The sequence below is a fragment of the Protomyctophum parallelum genome (genome assembly GCF_964188405.1).
Source record: "Protomyctophum parallelum genome assembly, chromosome: 4".
Classification (NCBI taxonomy): domain Eukaryota; kingdom Metazoa; phylum Chordata; class Actinopteri; order Myctophiformes; family Myctophidae; genus Protomyctophum; species Protomyctophum parallelum.
Window position 1 is genome coordinate 29209397 of NC_139700.1, and position 15157 is coordinate 29224553.

General features: G+C 42.1%; 1 protein-coding gene across 1 annotated transcript; it reads right to left on the reverse strand.

Moving 5' to 3' along the window:
- Positions 1-272: 272 nt before the first annotated feature.
- On the reverse strand, positions 273-13378 carry LOC310857143 (putative polypeptide N-acetylgalactosaminyltransferase 8; the record flags this gene model as incomplete). Its single annotated transcript, XM_083762754.1, has 11 exons — positions 273-392; positions 966-1136; positions 1230-1319; positions 2442-2591; positions 3494-3679; positions 5864-5978; positions 7131-7328; positions 10103-10289; positions 11099-11265; positions 12260-12614; positions 13177-13378. 11 exons carry the CDS (start codon positions 13376-13378, stop codon positions 273-275), a joined length of 1941 nt encoding a protein of 646 aa, XP_083618880.1.
- Positions 13379-15157: the final 1779 nt, after the last annotated feature.

A 15157-nucleotide genomic window follows, 5' to 3' on the forward strand; every position in this document is an offset into this window, starting at 1 on the left:
TGAGAGGAGTCCGGAAGAGTCTCTCTGTCCATCTGCAATTTGACGAACGACACATAGGGGGCTCTGGCCCCATATTTAACATTGACACTGCTAGAGCCCTAAAAGTCTTCTCTTATGGGGATCCCTGGCATGTCATATGATTTTCCTGTTTTAAGCGTGAACAGATGTGTTTTTGAAACACACACACACACACACACACACACACACACACACACACACACACACACACACACACACACACACACACACACACCACAGTCTGTCTTCATCTCCTAGAAAGGTTTGATAATATTTTGGATTTCCCATCTCTGGCCAGTACATTCATGGACCACCAGTTGACTGTCTGTGATCTCCAAACATCTTTTGGTCTTTTTGTTCTTAATTTCTTTACCCTGAAAAGAGAGAACCAGAAAAGCAACGATTGAAGTGTGTCTCTCCTGAGTAGTAATTACATACCAGGAAAGTACATCGTAATGAAATACAGTATATTTCCTAGGAAGCTATTGATATATTCATTGTAAGCACTACATAATTGCTTAGTAGTTCACGGGAACCTACTAGAAAAGTAGATGGTTGTAAAATATACTTATTATAGGAAACCATTCTATATCTGCAGAAATCGATAGTAAGTACATAATACAAACCCATTAAAACCTATTAAAGTGTAGGGAACTAGAGCGTATGCTGTTGTTACAAAAGTGCACATAAGTAATGCATAGCATAGTGAGTACTAGTAAGGAAATGAAAACCTACATGAGTAGATGTTCTACGTGGTACACCTGCAAAAGTTAACTGGAATAGTTCTGGTTGGCATTAAACCACACGCCAAATACTTCGACAAAAATCAACATTAAATCTCCACAAAATATGGTGAAGAGTTTTTGGATTTTCAACTATAATTACACTCAAAATAGAGACTCCAGGTTGAAAGCAGTTAACACTGTTGTTGGCAAATAGCACAGTACCTGAGTGAAATCCCAGAAACGGCTCATGCTCTTCTCCGTAGCTTGTTTACATTCGTACAGGCCGGGGATGGAATTTGCTTCGCCCATATCAACCAGACACCTGTTCTCATTGTACTTGTGGGACGTGATGCCGCCAATGTATAGCTCGCCACTCCCACGGTAATAAGTGGACTGAAATAAAGAAAAAAAAAACATCAGAAGATTTGCCAACAGAAACAACAACATTTTCAGGAGGCCACAATTCCATGTGTAGATGATACTCACCTGAGGGTTATAGTAATGGCAGAGGTGTGCAATGGGTGTATGCCCGGGCGGCCCTTGATCGATGCACATGCTGGTATTCATGTTCATCATCTTTGTTTTCCACGAATCAAGAACAGAAAGAGACGTATTAGTGTGTACAGTATGTACACTATGAGCCAATAGCTTGTTTATTAAATTGGCCAGGCTCATTAAATAAACTGAGACAGGGAATATCAGTGCCACTTCCTTACATTATTTAATTGTGACCGTCATGCGCCTGTCTATAAACTATTACATTATCACAAACAGCATTATTTTTGTTTACTTTTATATTATTAATTCTCCATTAAAAATGTACATCTTATAAATCTTCAAAAATCTATATTTTCTAAAAAGAAAACACTGATTTTATCAAATCTATAGGCCTATTTTATAAAATCAGTGTTTTATAGTATATTATTTATGATTTTATAAAAACCTATAATAGTTTGAATTTCTTTTATACAAAACTAGTATTACATACTTTTATAAAATTCAACATCTAAACACCAAAGCCTGAAAGACACAATAATCTTATATATTCTCGATCTTTTTAAGAAACTCAGGCTTGACCACTTGGGCCTAAAAACCAAAATTCCTGCCATTCTCCACACACGTTTTACTCTAAAATAAATGCTACAAATGCTTTCAAGCATCACCCTTTAATCCTATTCATTTTATCATCCAGCTACAGTAGTACTAGTAACGCCATCATTAAATGTATGTCAAATAATGCTAATACCTTTAGCTTTTTCTTTACCATGCACGCTCCCGACTATTTTTCACGGTTAGTGAATGCCCAGTATGGTGTGCATTAAGTATTATACAACAGGTCGTTTTGAGGAAGCAATCTGATTGGTTGAAATGGCTTTCTAGCCGTGCTTAAACCACGATAATGGCACGGCTAATCAAAACAAAGAATTCAGCCGCGCTTTTCTCTCAGAGCGCAGCAGACTCGGTGGTCGTAGTGGCTATACATCTGTCATTGACAAAACATTATTCTTCGGCGATTATCTTAGTTTAGGGTAACTCTTGTATAATTGCAATATTACACTCGAGGGTGTTTCGTCATTTATGCACTTCTGCGAATTCCTACGACACCGCAGGTGTGCATTAATGACGATAAAAAACACCCTCTCGTCTCTCGTGTAATATTGCTTAATTTAGCGCCACCCACCGCCACCGTAAACTTACTCCACCATAAGCCAGAAGATCGTCCCTAAAATCGTCCAAGGGATCCAGTTGTGGATATACGTTCTCCAGGTACCACTTGAAAGGCTTACATTTCAGCTTCTCTCTGAGCTTCTTTCTCTCTGACACGTCTCCAATATCTATCCCATGGTCCTTGATGGGGGGGGGGGGGAGAAATTTGCAGAATTAGTTTTACGGTATAATGTGTGATAGTGGTTCTCAAAGTTAGGTCCTTGAGGGTCACCTGTAATTGTACCTTGTACAATCTCAGAAACTGCTAATTGTATCAAACTAGGTTTGTGTGCCTTCCGCACATCTAACTTAAAAAAATCACACATCATCATGACGTAAGATGTCGATTTGCTCAGACACATTCTCCATTCGTTGTCAATGGGAATTTAACAAAATTACCGATTTGCTTAGACACATATGACATAAATTCTCCATTCATTGTCAATGGGAATTTAATCCTTGTGTAGGACGAAAATAGCCAATTTGCTCGTCTACATATAGACGTAAATTCTCCAATCATTGTCAATGGCATTTAATGGTTGTGTTAAGACAAAATAGCCGATTTGCTCAGACACATACGTAAATCATATAAAAAATGACGTTGAGGGGCGTTGAGGCGTGCGGAGCACCGTCACGTGTGGAGTTATAACAGGAACAATGCAGAGGGGAAGCCAGTGACATACAGTATGAGGAACAGAAAGCACAGTCGGGCACGGACGTTTCGCCTACTTTTGTGGGCGTGGACTTCTGGGAAAGTATAGATGAGGTTTTGATTAATTGATTGATTGAAAGATGTATTAACAGATTGGAGAATTACAGTACATTTCAAGCACAACTCAATACAAAACTGTTAACTGTGGACGACACCATAAAGCATTAGACTTGTTTACAATAGGGTACACCATGTTCAATTCATCATAACATTTAGAGACGTACAAATATACACTTCTATATAGCCAAAAAACAGGGTTGCATGGACTAAACAACATCAACCTGGGGGTCTTTGAAAGGTTAGGAGAATAGGGACCACTGTCCTACATTACCTCAAAGGGCACGTTCCAGGCCAAATTGACGTTGTGTTTGTATTCGTCCATCCACACCTCTGCTACCCTCAGGGCATTCCTCCTCATGACCTTATTGAAGTCTAGCATATAGGGCTTGTGGGCCCTCTCAATGTGAGCTATCTTGGAACATGGAACGACCTCCACACTCCCTCCACACGTCCACACCTGTAAATGGGTGTTAAACATATAATTCAGCAGAATGAGTTCAGTTCAGTTCAACATATTGTGTACAGTAAATGTTACCATTTGTACTACTTAACCAGAGCCAAACCAAACATCCTCTCACAAAACTACACGTTGTAGTTATATAATTTTAATTTATAATAAGAAAGGAGATGTCTAACAGCTATATACAATTATGTGTATTTATATCCTAACTATATAAAGCAATTACTAGGATTGTGTATGTGCTTGTGACCTTTGTGAAAACATTATTACGTATTGTTGAGTATTATTTAAAACCTCAGCTTTGGAGAAGGTCTACTTCCCACATTTTGGTCCTGATTCTTCAACGCGTTTACACTGATATAATGACGTGACGCTAGCGGAAAGGCATTCATGTGGATTTCCCACATTAATTTGGAATTCATTATTCATGGAATGGCCGTGAACTTGACGCTCACGTAGGTTGATCGGAAACTCCGTCAAATCCTACGGGACGTCTTTAGGTGGCGGAGAAATCTACGCAAGCATACACTTGCGTATAGATTTATTCAGAAGGCTTTAGTCTTCATGCTGAATCAATAAATTGTTCCCAAATCTCAGATAAAATATGTAGGCATGTGTCCCCAACATATTGGTCGATCAGCACATTAAAAAATGATAGCCTATATATATATATATATATATATATATAAAAGCCGAGTGCACTTGTATGCCTAAATGCATGCATTAGGATATTTCTATCATGCGCGATTGGGGCTGCTCACTCGGCAGCCTTCTAGGCTACTCGAAGTGCAACGGTTGTGAGCTTGTAGATCGGCTCTCGCGGACTCGCGCTGCATGTTAAAAAACAAACTCACAAATATAATAAGAACATAGTGGGAAGGGGGGGGCAGACAGCAGCGTGCTGCCGATCCGATTCACATTGGAAAATTAATAGGGCTAATTAGCCCTATATAAAAAATAGAAGACCACATTAGCCTAATGAATGGCATCAGCGTGTTTGAAAGTCGGCCAGTCATATCATAGTTATAAGCAAGCTCACCTCCACTCTCGCTTGTTCACAAACATGACGGACAGACAGACAGAATTTATAATAATGTATATTGATATTGATCACATGGATGCCACACACAGAATAGTTTAACTCACTGGATAAACTCACTGGATTATAATTTCTTCAGACAAGAGGATCCCAGGCCTACGAGGTAGGCCTATAATTATTCACTTATGAATGTATAGGCTACTGTTCTTTATCGCGCAAACAGTGTCGAGGGCCCATGCCCCCCTCCCTCTCTCTCTCTCTAGCTCTCTCTCAAAAGACGACTTTTGCATTGACAATTTGACATATCGATATGTTTTACCTCTGCAAAGGTGTGAGTGAGCACCCGCCTTGGTCCCGAACTTAATTAAATAAATTATAATTATATTGCTTCAGCGGAGCACGCACCGTTGTAAGCTTGGAAATCTTTTAATTTCCTTTGGTGTCCTTTGATGGATTGATGTCAGTTTGTACATATATAGTAGCCTACAGTGGTAATATACAATTGTGCAAAAACGACATAACATAAAAGCCCTAACTGTCCTGCTACATGTGTAGAATTATTAAATTAATAGAGTGCGGGCTATATTCATAGCAGTGACCGCGGCTGTGATTTCTTTCCAGCAATCATTTTTAATGTAATTTGTGAAGCCGCTATTATAGTCTGCGGCTGCAAAGCCTTTTTTCTTTTTTTGACAGACGGATCTCAAACTGCTGTCTGCTGAGTCATGCTTGAAGCCTTTTATGGTGCGATGTGGGGAGTGGATCTATGCAGATGAGGTTGTCGGGTGCTTTTCCAATCACTTTACACCCGTTGCATTCAGTATGACATACACCTGCGATACACCTGCGTACCTGTGGTACACACCACTGTCTGAATAACACGTCATCTCAACGTAGCTTGATCGGACGGATAAATACGATATCTGTTTCCGCCACAGTGTAATGGTGGCGTATTTCTTTTTAATGAATTAGGACCTTTGAGAGGAGCTTCTACAGTCCTGTCTCACTCCCCTGTCTGACTGGGTAAGATGGAAAGAGTACAATTCCACCCCTTGGAATGCTGATGATTCAATGACATGTGTCTCGATAAACACAGAAACAAGCCCAAATTCTCATGTGCTGTATTGTTGTGGTTGACTCACTCGGATTCCTAGCTCAACGTTTTCCCCACCATATACTTGCATTCCTTCATCAAGGACCCCGATTTCTCCTAGATACTTCCTGTCTGCAGCGAAGATCCCCATGACCGAAGGACTCCTGGAGAAAGAGATGTTATCGTTGCTGTCGGGCAGAAACCTCTTATCTCCATATTTTAAACCAAGCAAAGCAACACGCTTTGAGCTTGTTTTTGACATTATGTTAATGTTGGCTGACATGTCAACCAAAACATTTAATACAGAAGAGTAATAATTCTTAATTTACTTATTCGCTGTGATACGGTGGCATTGCGTGCTGAAGGTAGTCAGCCGATCTACAAGCTGTGTGAGCTTGCTCGATATTTTCGCAGAGCGACGCCATTTTACGACAAAGTATAAAACAGGCTTCAGTGTCAGAGTGATGGTGCGTTCCTGTGAGAGGGTCACGGAGAAGGGTTCTGTTTCTTTTTTGTTGTTTTTCTTTATTTTCCCTATGCTGGATAAATGTGATACCACTAATTATGATAATCTTGGCGCAAATGCATTGTGTATTCTGCATGTGTTTTGATTGAATGATTTAAATATTTATTAACAGACGAACATTGTACACAACCAATGATTGATGGCATGAACGTGGTAACTGCTTGTTGGCATGCATTGTTTAAATGGCCCAGAGGGGTTTCTCGCCCTTTACGCCAGGAGCACACACTATGGAAGGATGCGTTCGCCACCTGCCGGAGGGTAGAAGCGGTGACCAACGAAGATGGGTCCCTGGGTTATGTGTGGCCCGTGGGACGACAGCAGATCCGAGTGCCGGCCAGAAGTGAGATCATAGTATGGGGGCGAATCCTCATAGACAAGAAGAATATCTATACAGATCGTGTGCCCGAAGGCAAGACGAGAGGAGGCATGGAAGGGGATCCACCTGTCGACAGCTCATGCGGGACCAGAGAGGACACTGACCCAGCTGCACCGACGATTCTACTGGCCTGGTATGGAGGGGGAGGTACGTTCATTTCATCTGGGTTGTGTCTCCTGCAGCTTACAACACAAACGAGTAGAGCCTCAGGCCCCGTTACAACCGTTTGAAGTGTCCCCCCTAGAGGTAGTTGCCATTGGTTTCCTCACCTTGGTGCCTTAACCCTGTATTATACTTTGTTGTACAATAGTGGCCTACACAAATTGCTATCATTAATCGTAATCGAGGCAAAACCTTGAAGTAATAGTTATATTGATTTGAAGTCATATACGCCCAGCCCTAACTTCAACTTACTTGCCAGGCATTGAGGGATCGTAGAGCTTGTACCACTCAGGCCCAAAGCGCTCGTACATGCACCACAAGGCCCAGTCGAAGGCATGGGCAAGAGCATGGTAAGACTCCACAGCCAGGTCATCGAAGTTGACCTTGTCAAACACTGGAGAGACCACCACCGTTCTGTCCAGTTTAATCTGTGTCAGCAGAGGCTCCGCCCTAGAGTAAACAGAAAGCAAACCCCAATATACTTAGGAAGCAAAAGAAAGGATCAGTTGTGTAACTACTGTAAGTAAAGTAAGTAAGTAAGTATAAGTAAGTAAGGCCTCATTTAGACTGCAGTCACATTCAGTCAAATCTTTTGGTCTGACCATTCAAACTGCCGTTTTCAAGTGACCAGATCTGATCTGTGTGTTCAGAATGGCAGCCAAATCCAGCCTGAATCAGATCTGTGCCACATCCAGATTGGAATCTGATTTGTTTAAATTAAGTCTAAATGCAGACAGGTCACATACAAGTCACATGGAATCTGATTTAGAACAGGTTGTTGCATTCAGACTGAGACAGATCACCTCAAATCAGATTTGAATCAGATTTGAAACCACCTCTGAATGTGGCTCAAGTCACATTGGACATCTTAATCCATTCACCTGAAAAAGTCACTATAAGAGGCACGTCCAAAGAAGCTTAGTGTCTAAAGCCGTGTTCGAAAAGCTAAATCTGTGAAAATATGTAGGCTATCCATGGCTCAAGTGACTTGGAATTGTTTCAGTTAGGCCTACAAAATGCTTAATTTAAATATTAATTTCAAATTGTCCATCCTAATAAATGTATAAATGAGACTAATTGTTATTGCTTTTATAATTAATTACTATATAGAGGGTATGCACTATGCACGTGACATACCCGGAAGTTATGCAGGAACCCCTCTGAGTGGCAAAAAACTATTTTCTTGACTTGACAGCCCGTACATCCAAACAGAAAAGTCTTATGATTGTATTAAACAATGATAAACAAGGTTAAACTCACTTTGCCACTCGATTTGCCACTACCGAAACACTTTAGTCAAAACAAAAAAAATAGTGTGTTATCAACCAATATTTTCAGATCATGATTGGTTAGGTGTATGTGTAATGTAACTATCATTGATGCTGAAATCTATAGAATCAACTTTATACCTTTTACAAAGAAATATAGCATTTAGATTTTAATAATTCAACATAGATGATAAAGATCTGTTAAAATATTAATGGATATAATTGTGGAAACCACGTACATCTTTTTACAAAATGGTCTGTACTGGGGGGAATGGGAAAAAAAGATGAATAGATTAAAAATAAGTATCTTTATTCTAAGGTAAATCCTATGTTTCGGTAGTGACATTTTTTGGGAGTGTAAAGATATTCAAAAAAAATGTATGAAAATACAATATGATAATTGACTGTACCTTTACTAAATATGTGTCCCTCTGGTGCAACATGAATATGGCCAAAGTTTTTCTGAAATAGCATATACATTTCACAGAATGTCCAACTCTGAATTTGAACCAATTCGGTAGAATGGCTCTACTATGAAAACCTGCAAAACCTGTCAGTCAACACACCTGTCAGTTTGTCTGTCACACCTCGTGATACGCTCCATATATGGCCAATATAGAATTCATTACATATGTTGATCGACCTCATCTGACCTCATCTGACCCCATCAAATCCTATACACCCAAGACACTACCCTTAGATCTGTTCTGACATTCCATATGTTGAGCTGACCTCATCAAACCCTGTACACTCAAGACACTGCCCCCGCTGCCACCCTTCGGATCTCCATATATGGAACTGACCTGTTCTGACATTCCATATGTTGAACTGACCTCATGAAACCCTGTACACTCAAGACACACTCCATATATGGCCAGTACAGAATTCATTCCATATGTTGCCATGCCAAGGCACCAGCCCCCGCCCAGCAGTCTGCCTTCACCCAGGCGGATGCGTGCAGCCCCCGCCCAGCAGTCTGCCTTCACCCAGGCGGATGCGTGCAGCCCCCGCCCAGCAGTCTGCCTTCACCCAGGCGGATGCATGCAGCCCCCGCCCAGCAGTCTGCCTTCACCCAGGCGGATGCGTGCAGCCCCCGCCCAGCAGACTGCCTTCACCCAGGCGGATGCGTGCAGCACCCGCCCAGCAGTCTGCCTTCACCCGGGCGGATGCGTGCAGCACCCGCCCAGCAGTCTGCCTTCACCCAGGCGGATGCGTGCAGCCCCCGCCCAGCAGACTGCCTTCACCCAGGCGGATGCGTGCAGCCCCCGCCCAGCAGTCTGCCTTCACCCAGGCGGATGCGTGCAGCACCCGCCAAGCAGTCTGACTTCACCCAGGCGGATGCGTGCAGCACCCGCCCAGCAGTCTGCCTTCACCCAGGCGGATGCGTGCAGCCCCCGCCCAGCAGTCTGCCTTCACCCAGGCGGATGCGTGCAGCCCCCGCCCAGCAGTCTGACTTCACCCAGGCGGATGCATGCAGCCCCCACCCAGCAGTCTGCCTTCACCCAGGCGGATGCATGCAGCCCCCGCCCAGCAGTCTGCCTTCACCCAGGCGGATGTGTGCACGCAACCTCGGCCTCAGGGCGTTTTACTGGTATTCCATTTTGGTAACACTTTATATTAAGGTCGCCTTTATAATGCATTATAAGCTCATTTATAATGCATTATAATGTGCTTATAAGGCATTATAACACTAGGCATTATAAATGTTTGTAATCATGTATAACAACTTATAACCACATTTATAACATATTATAAGTTCGGGTCATAATGCATTATGCTCATAATGCATTATAAATGCGCTATAATGCATTATAATGACGACCTTAATATAAAGTGTTACCTATATTTTTGCTACTTTTATAAAATATATTTTTGCTACTTTTATAAAATATGGAATACATTTATGGCAAAATATAAGCGGAAAAAGATTAAGCATGGAGATCTGTATCAGGTTACCACATCTCATGGACCTCGATGTGAGCATCCAGGATAGCCACCACGTCAGCAGTAGCAGCCGTCCATCCAGAGATCCTGGACGAGGCTAACCCCAGCTGCTCACCATGCCTCACTCTCCCAATACGAAGCCCTGGGTTCTGTTCCTGAATGGACTTAACGTATATGTCAAGGTCCCTCTTAAGGTCCTCTGATTTTAGAAGGAAAAACAGAGGGAGATTATGAATGGGCCTGCATTCAATATGGATTTGGAACATATAGGCCTACCGGTAGTTGCTGTTTATCATCCCTGCTAACTTTCATTATTGAATATTAAACACTTAAGTGAATAAGCTGATTATCAAAATTATAGTTACATGTAGATTCAGAAGCTGTATGGGAAAGGACTGTGGAATGGGTTACCTGCATGCAAGCCAATAACTTAAGTCCTCCATGAAGAGCTGGCTGAATAGACGCTGCATGGACATAACCATGTCAAGTTGCCTTTTTTATATTTTGTTGATATTTATGATTGATTAATTTTTTTCTTTTTTTTTTTTAATTCTTTGTTTGGCCCAAAACATTGTGTTTACTCTCATGATTTCTCACAACTCGAGTTGGCTTTGTACGACACTTAAAGGTGCAGTGAAACGGACTGCGACGCTCTATAGAGAGAAAACAGGATGAATATAAAACTGTCGACAAAGAATAAGGGAGTGATTTGAAGATTGGGCAAAATTCATAAATGATTAATTTCCAACATTCACAGAGATCAGACACTCAAATCATAGATAGAGTTAGGACTTTGCTATTCCGGAGTGAAGTCTGTTGAGGTTGACCCAGACATTCCATGGTAGGAGAAATGGTTGAAACAGTGAAATGACTTAAGTGGAACAATTCCTTATCCTAAAAATGGAGGGATCGTGCGTGGTAAGGCATCTAATGAAGCGTGCGTGTGTTGTTCTACTGCATTAAACATGAACATGTCACGACTCACCACCCTGTTCTTATCATACCAACCATTGGAGCTGTTATCATCCACCAGAATGATTTCTCTCAGCAGGTTTTTGGGTGTTCGGTCAATGATGCTGCGAATGGCTCTCTTGATGATAGACAGGGCCTCGTCCAAGAAGATCAACACCACTGCCATACTTGGAAGGTCCTTTGGGTACTTCTTTTCTTTACACCTATTCAAGTATAGAACAAAATGTATTAATCAGAAAATATTTCTGTATTTTGGAATTGTGGCAGTCTAATGTAATCTACCCAACATTTCACCTTAGATATTTTCTCTTCTAATAATTTTCTTCCAGTGGTGGAAAAAGTACTTACGATTTTTTACTTAAGTATCAATACTGCATTGTAGAAATACTCCCTTACAAGTAAAAGTCCAGAATTCAAAATTAAGTACTCATTGTGCAGAATGTCCAATTTCAACTTTGGCTATTTTGTCAAATGGCTTGAAAAGTACAGTACTTACATACTGTACACCAGATTACCCTGCCACTGACTCATTGAAAAGTACAGTACTTACATACTTTACACCAGATTACCCTGCCACTGACTCATTTAATAGATGACTTGAACTGTTTTCTTGTGTTCTATGTTTAATGACCATGTACAGTATGAGGACACAACAATGAGTTAAAGTCTCACGTTTATTCTCCAAGTTGTGAATCATGTTTGGAGAATGTTTGACATGCGTTACCACAGTGCTTCCTGGTGCTGACCAGTGGGGAAGGACCCGATTGTAGCATGAGGCTGCCTTTTATAGTGCCTGACTCCATTGTAGGGAGCATGCTCAGTCCATTCCACTGGATCAGACCAAGGGTTTTGTAAATATGTGAATTATTGTGGATCATGTGTAATTATTTAAATGTGAATTATACAAGGGTTACATGTGATTATGTGTTAAAGTAGTTATTGTCTCTGGACATGGGGCTGTTAATTGTGGAATCAATTAGGGTTGGTACGGTCCAGTGGGAGGGGCCTAGCCTATATTTAAGAAGGGGGACCTACCACAAGTACAGGAAGTATAGGGCTACATTTTGTTGAGCTTACTGGAACTTCCTGTAGGCTACTTACAGAGGAAATCCTATAGGCTACTTACAGAGTCAGACACTTCTGGCAGTAGGTCTTGTCCAGTCTAAGGAGATACAATAAAAAACACCACACACTTACCTGGGGTGGTGGGTATATGGAAGAACTCGATCTAAAGGTAGGCGGTCACTGAGAAAGACATTGTAACCATATTTCATAAAAAGAGCTTGTGCTTCTTTTTGTTCATCTTCAGATAGATCATCCCCCCAGTCCTTGAACAAGTCAGAATCGGGGAACAGTTTCTTCTTCATCTTCAGTTTCTGGTCAGCGTGTTCTCCCTGTTCTGGCTTCTGGTCAAGTTGTTCTCCATGCTCTAGCTGCTTATTCACCAGTGAGGCTTTCATTGCAGCTATTACTCTTCCATGATTCTCGCGGTCTTCTGAAAGCATTTTTTGCATGGCATCCTGTTTTTGTTCCAAGATTTTAATCAAGTTGTCTGTCAACACAAGGGAGACTAAATTAGATACATCAAGAATGAGTAGCATAGTAGGGAGAAACCCATTTGCATTATGATCACTTATTCAAATCAATTTGTCATATTTCCAAAATGTGCTTATTCAGCTGATGTGGAATCAGTTGTTTTTTTTGGCTTTCGCCATTATTATTTTTTAAATATATTTTATGGGGGGACAGACAGTAGGCTGACAGGAAATGGGGAGAGAGATAGGGGGGGGGAGACATGCAGTAAGGGCCGTCGGGATCGGGAGTCTAACCCGCAGCACACTGCCAGACTGGATATTGGTCAAATCTAGCTTAAATATTATCAAAGTATTCCGCTTCTGCAGCACCCCTGGACTGGCATCACAGCACCATCGGGTGTACCCACTGTGATAGACCCTGCTCTACCGTTTACGATTAAGACAAACAATCGTACACTAATAATGTTATAAGCAATTAGCAAGCATACAATTACAATTGAATAATTTGGGCAATTATTCATCCATATTAATGTATTCATGTCATACAATAGGAGATGAATAAATTATTGCTCGACTCACGGAGGTTACTGATGTTTGGCTCCAGATGTGAAAATCTTGGCTCCGAATCTGTAAATCTTGGTACCAAAGGTGCTTTGTCCTGCTCATGGTCACTCGTTTTTAATGGGTTGTACCCATTTATGAATGACATATAGCTGGCCAGTAGAATTGCTCCCAGCAACAGCAGGATAGTACGCTTACGTTGCATCCACACAGCTCTCATTGTCACTGCCAAGGACACTGTCCTCATCTACTCATGAAACAAGGATCTTATACCGACCAAGATGAACTCACTGAACTAGTCCTGCCGTGTGTGGTTAGTTTCAATAATCCAAAAAACAAACATATGTGTGTATGTGTGTACGAAGGCTAAGGCTTCGTACACACATATCAGACGAACATGCTCTGTGCCGTCTGTGTTTCATGGCCACCTCAATGCTTTTCCAATGGAAGTCACGTGGTTTGACCAAACAGTTGTGTGTGATGAGGAGCAATCAAACAGTGTTTGGTCAAACCACATGACTTCCATTGGAAAAGCATTGGGGCGGCCATGAAACACAGGCACAGTTGTTCTTTATGAAGCCTAAGGGCCGATTCATACTCCTATTTTACCGCTGATTCGGCGCTGTAGTGCCGAAATGATTTCGGCTTGTCAGAAATTTTCAGTAGCACCGAAGAGCCGACTTTAGGACGGTACCCGCCCCCCCGAACCTCAAATGACGTCAAATTGTAGGCTCTACAGCGCCGAACCGACTTTTATTCGGCTCTAAAATAGGAGTATGAATCGGCCCTAAGGCCTCACACACTGTTGCAACATGCATAAAACATGTCCGTGTTTAATGGCCGCCCCAATGGAAATCACATGGTTTGACAAAACATATGTTTGATGCGGCGGGCGGTGGGCACAACACAGCCATCAAACAAATGTTCTCAAACCATGTGACTTCCATTGGAAATGCATTTGGGCGGCCATTAAACACGGACAAGACACAAGACAATGTTGTATGCATGTTGCAACAGTGTGAGTGAGGCCCAACTGCAACAAAAACTCGCGCTATCGAGAAAGCGCGAGTTTGTCGCACTCTCGATAGCGCGACAAAAACTTGTGCTATTGAGAAAGCGCGACATCGAGAAAGCGCAACAAAAACTATCGAGAAAGCGCAAGTTTGTCAAACTCGCGCTATCGAGAAAGCGCAAGTTTTTGTCGCGCTCTCGATAGCGCGACAAAAACTCGCGCTATCGAGAGCGCGACAAACTCACGCTCTCGATAGCGCGAAACTCGCGCTATCGAGAGCGCGACAAAAACTTGCGCTTTCTCGAAGCTTTCTCGATAGAGACATCGAGAAAGCGTGACAAAAACTCGCGCTATCGAGAAAGCGCGAGTTTTTGTCGCGCTCTCGATAGCGCGACAAAAACTCGTGCTATCGAGAAAGCACGACATCGAGAAAGCGTGACAAAAACTCGCGCCATCGAGAAAGCGCAAGTTTTTCGCGCTTTCTCGAAGAAGTCAGCCAATATGGCAAACACCAATTCATTCTGTACAATTAGGACAGTTATTAAACATTAAAATAGATGCAATTCCAAACAGATACAACTAGTAGTTAATCAATACTAATTGTACTTCTGCAGGCCAGGGAAGGGAGGCGGGCAGGCCAACCGACCCAGGGTAGTGGCACCCCAATGCACTGCAAAATTAGTTAACAAACATAGCAAACAAACAAAAGGGGGGTTACCACACCCACTGGGAAGCTGTCACCTGGTCCCACGTAGCTCCCCCAGCACTGGTCCTGTAATGGAAACAACAATGAGTACGTCACAGGGATGGTAAAGCAGTATTGTCCAATTCTATCCTATCCTATATCAAGGAAAATAGGTGTCAGCCTATGAGCCTGGTGGTCTCACAAAGAACTAAACAAGTGTAAAACAACAAAACAGAGATAACCCGCAGGTTCACACAACCAGGGAGGGACGGTCTCGGTGTAGTCGCTGTCACACTGTAAGG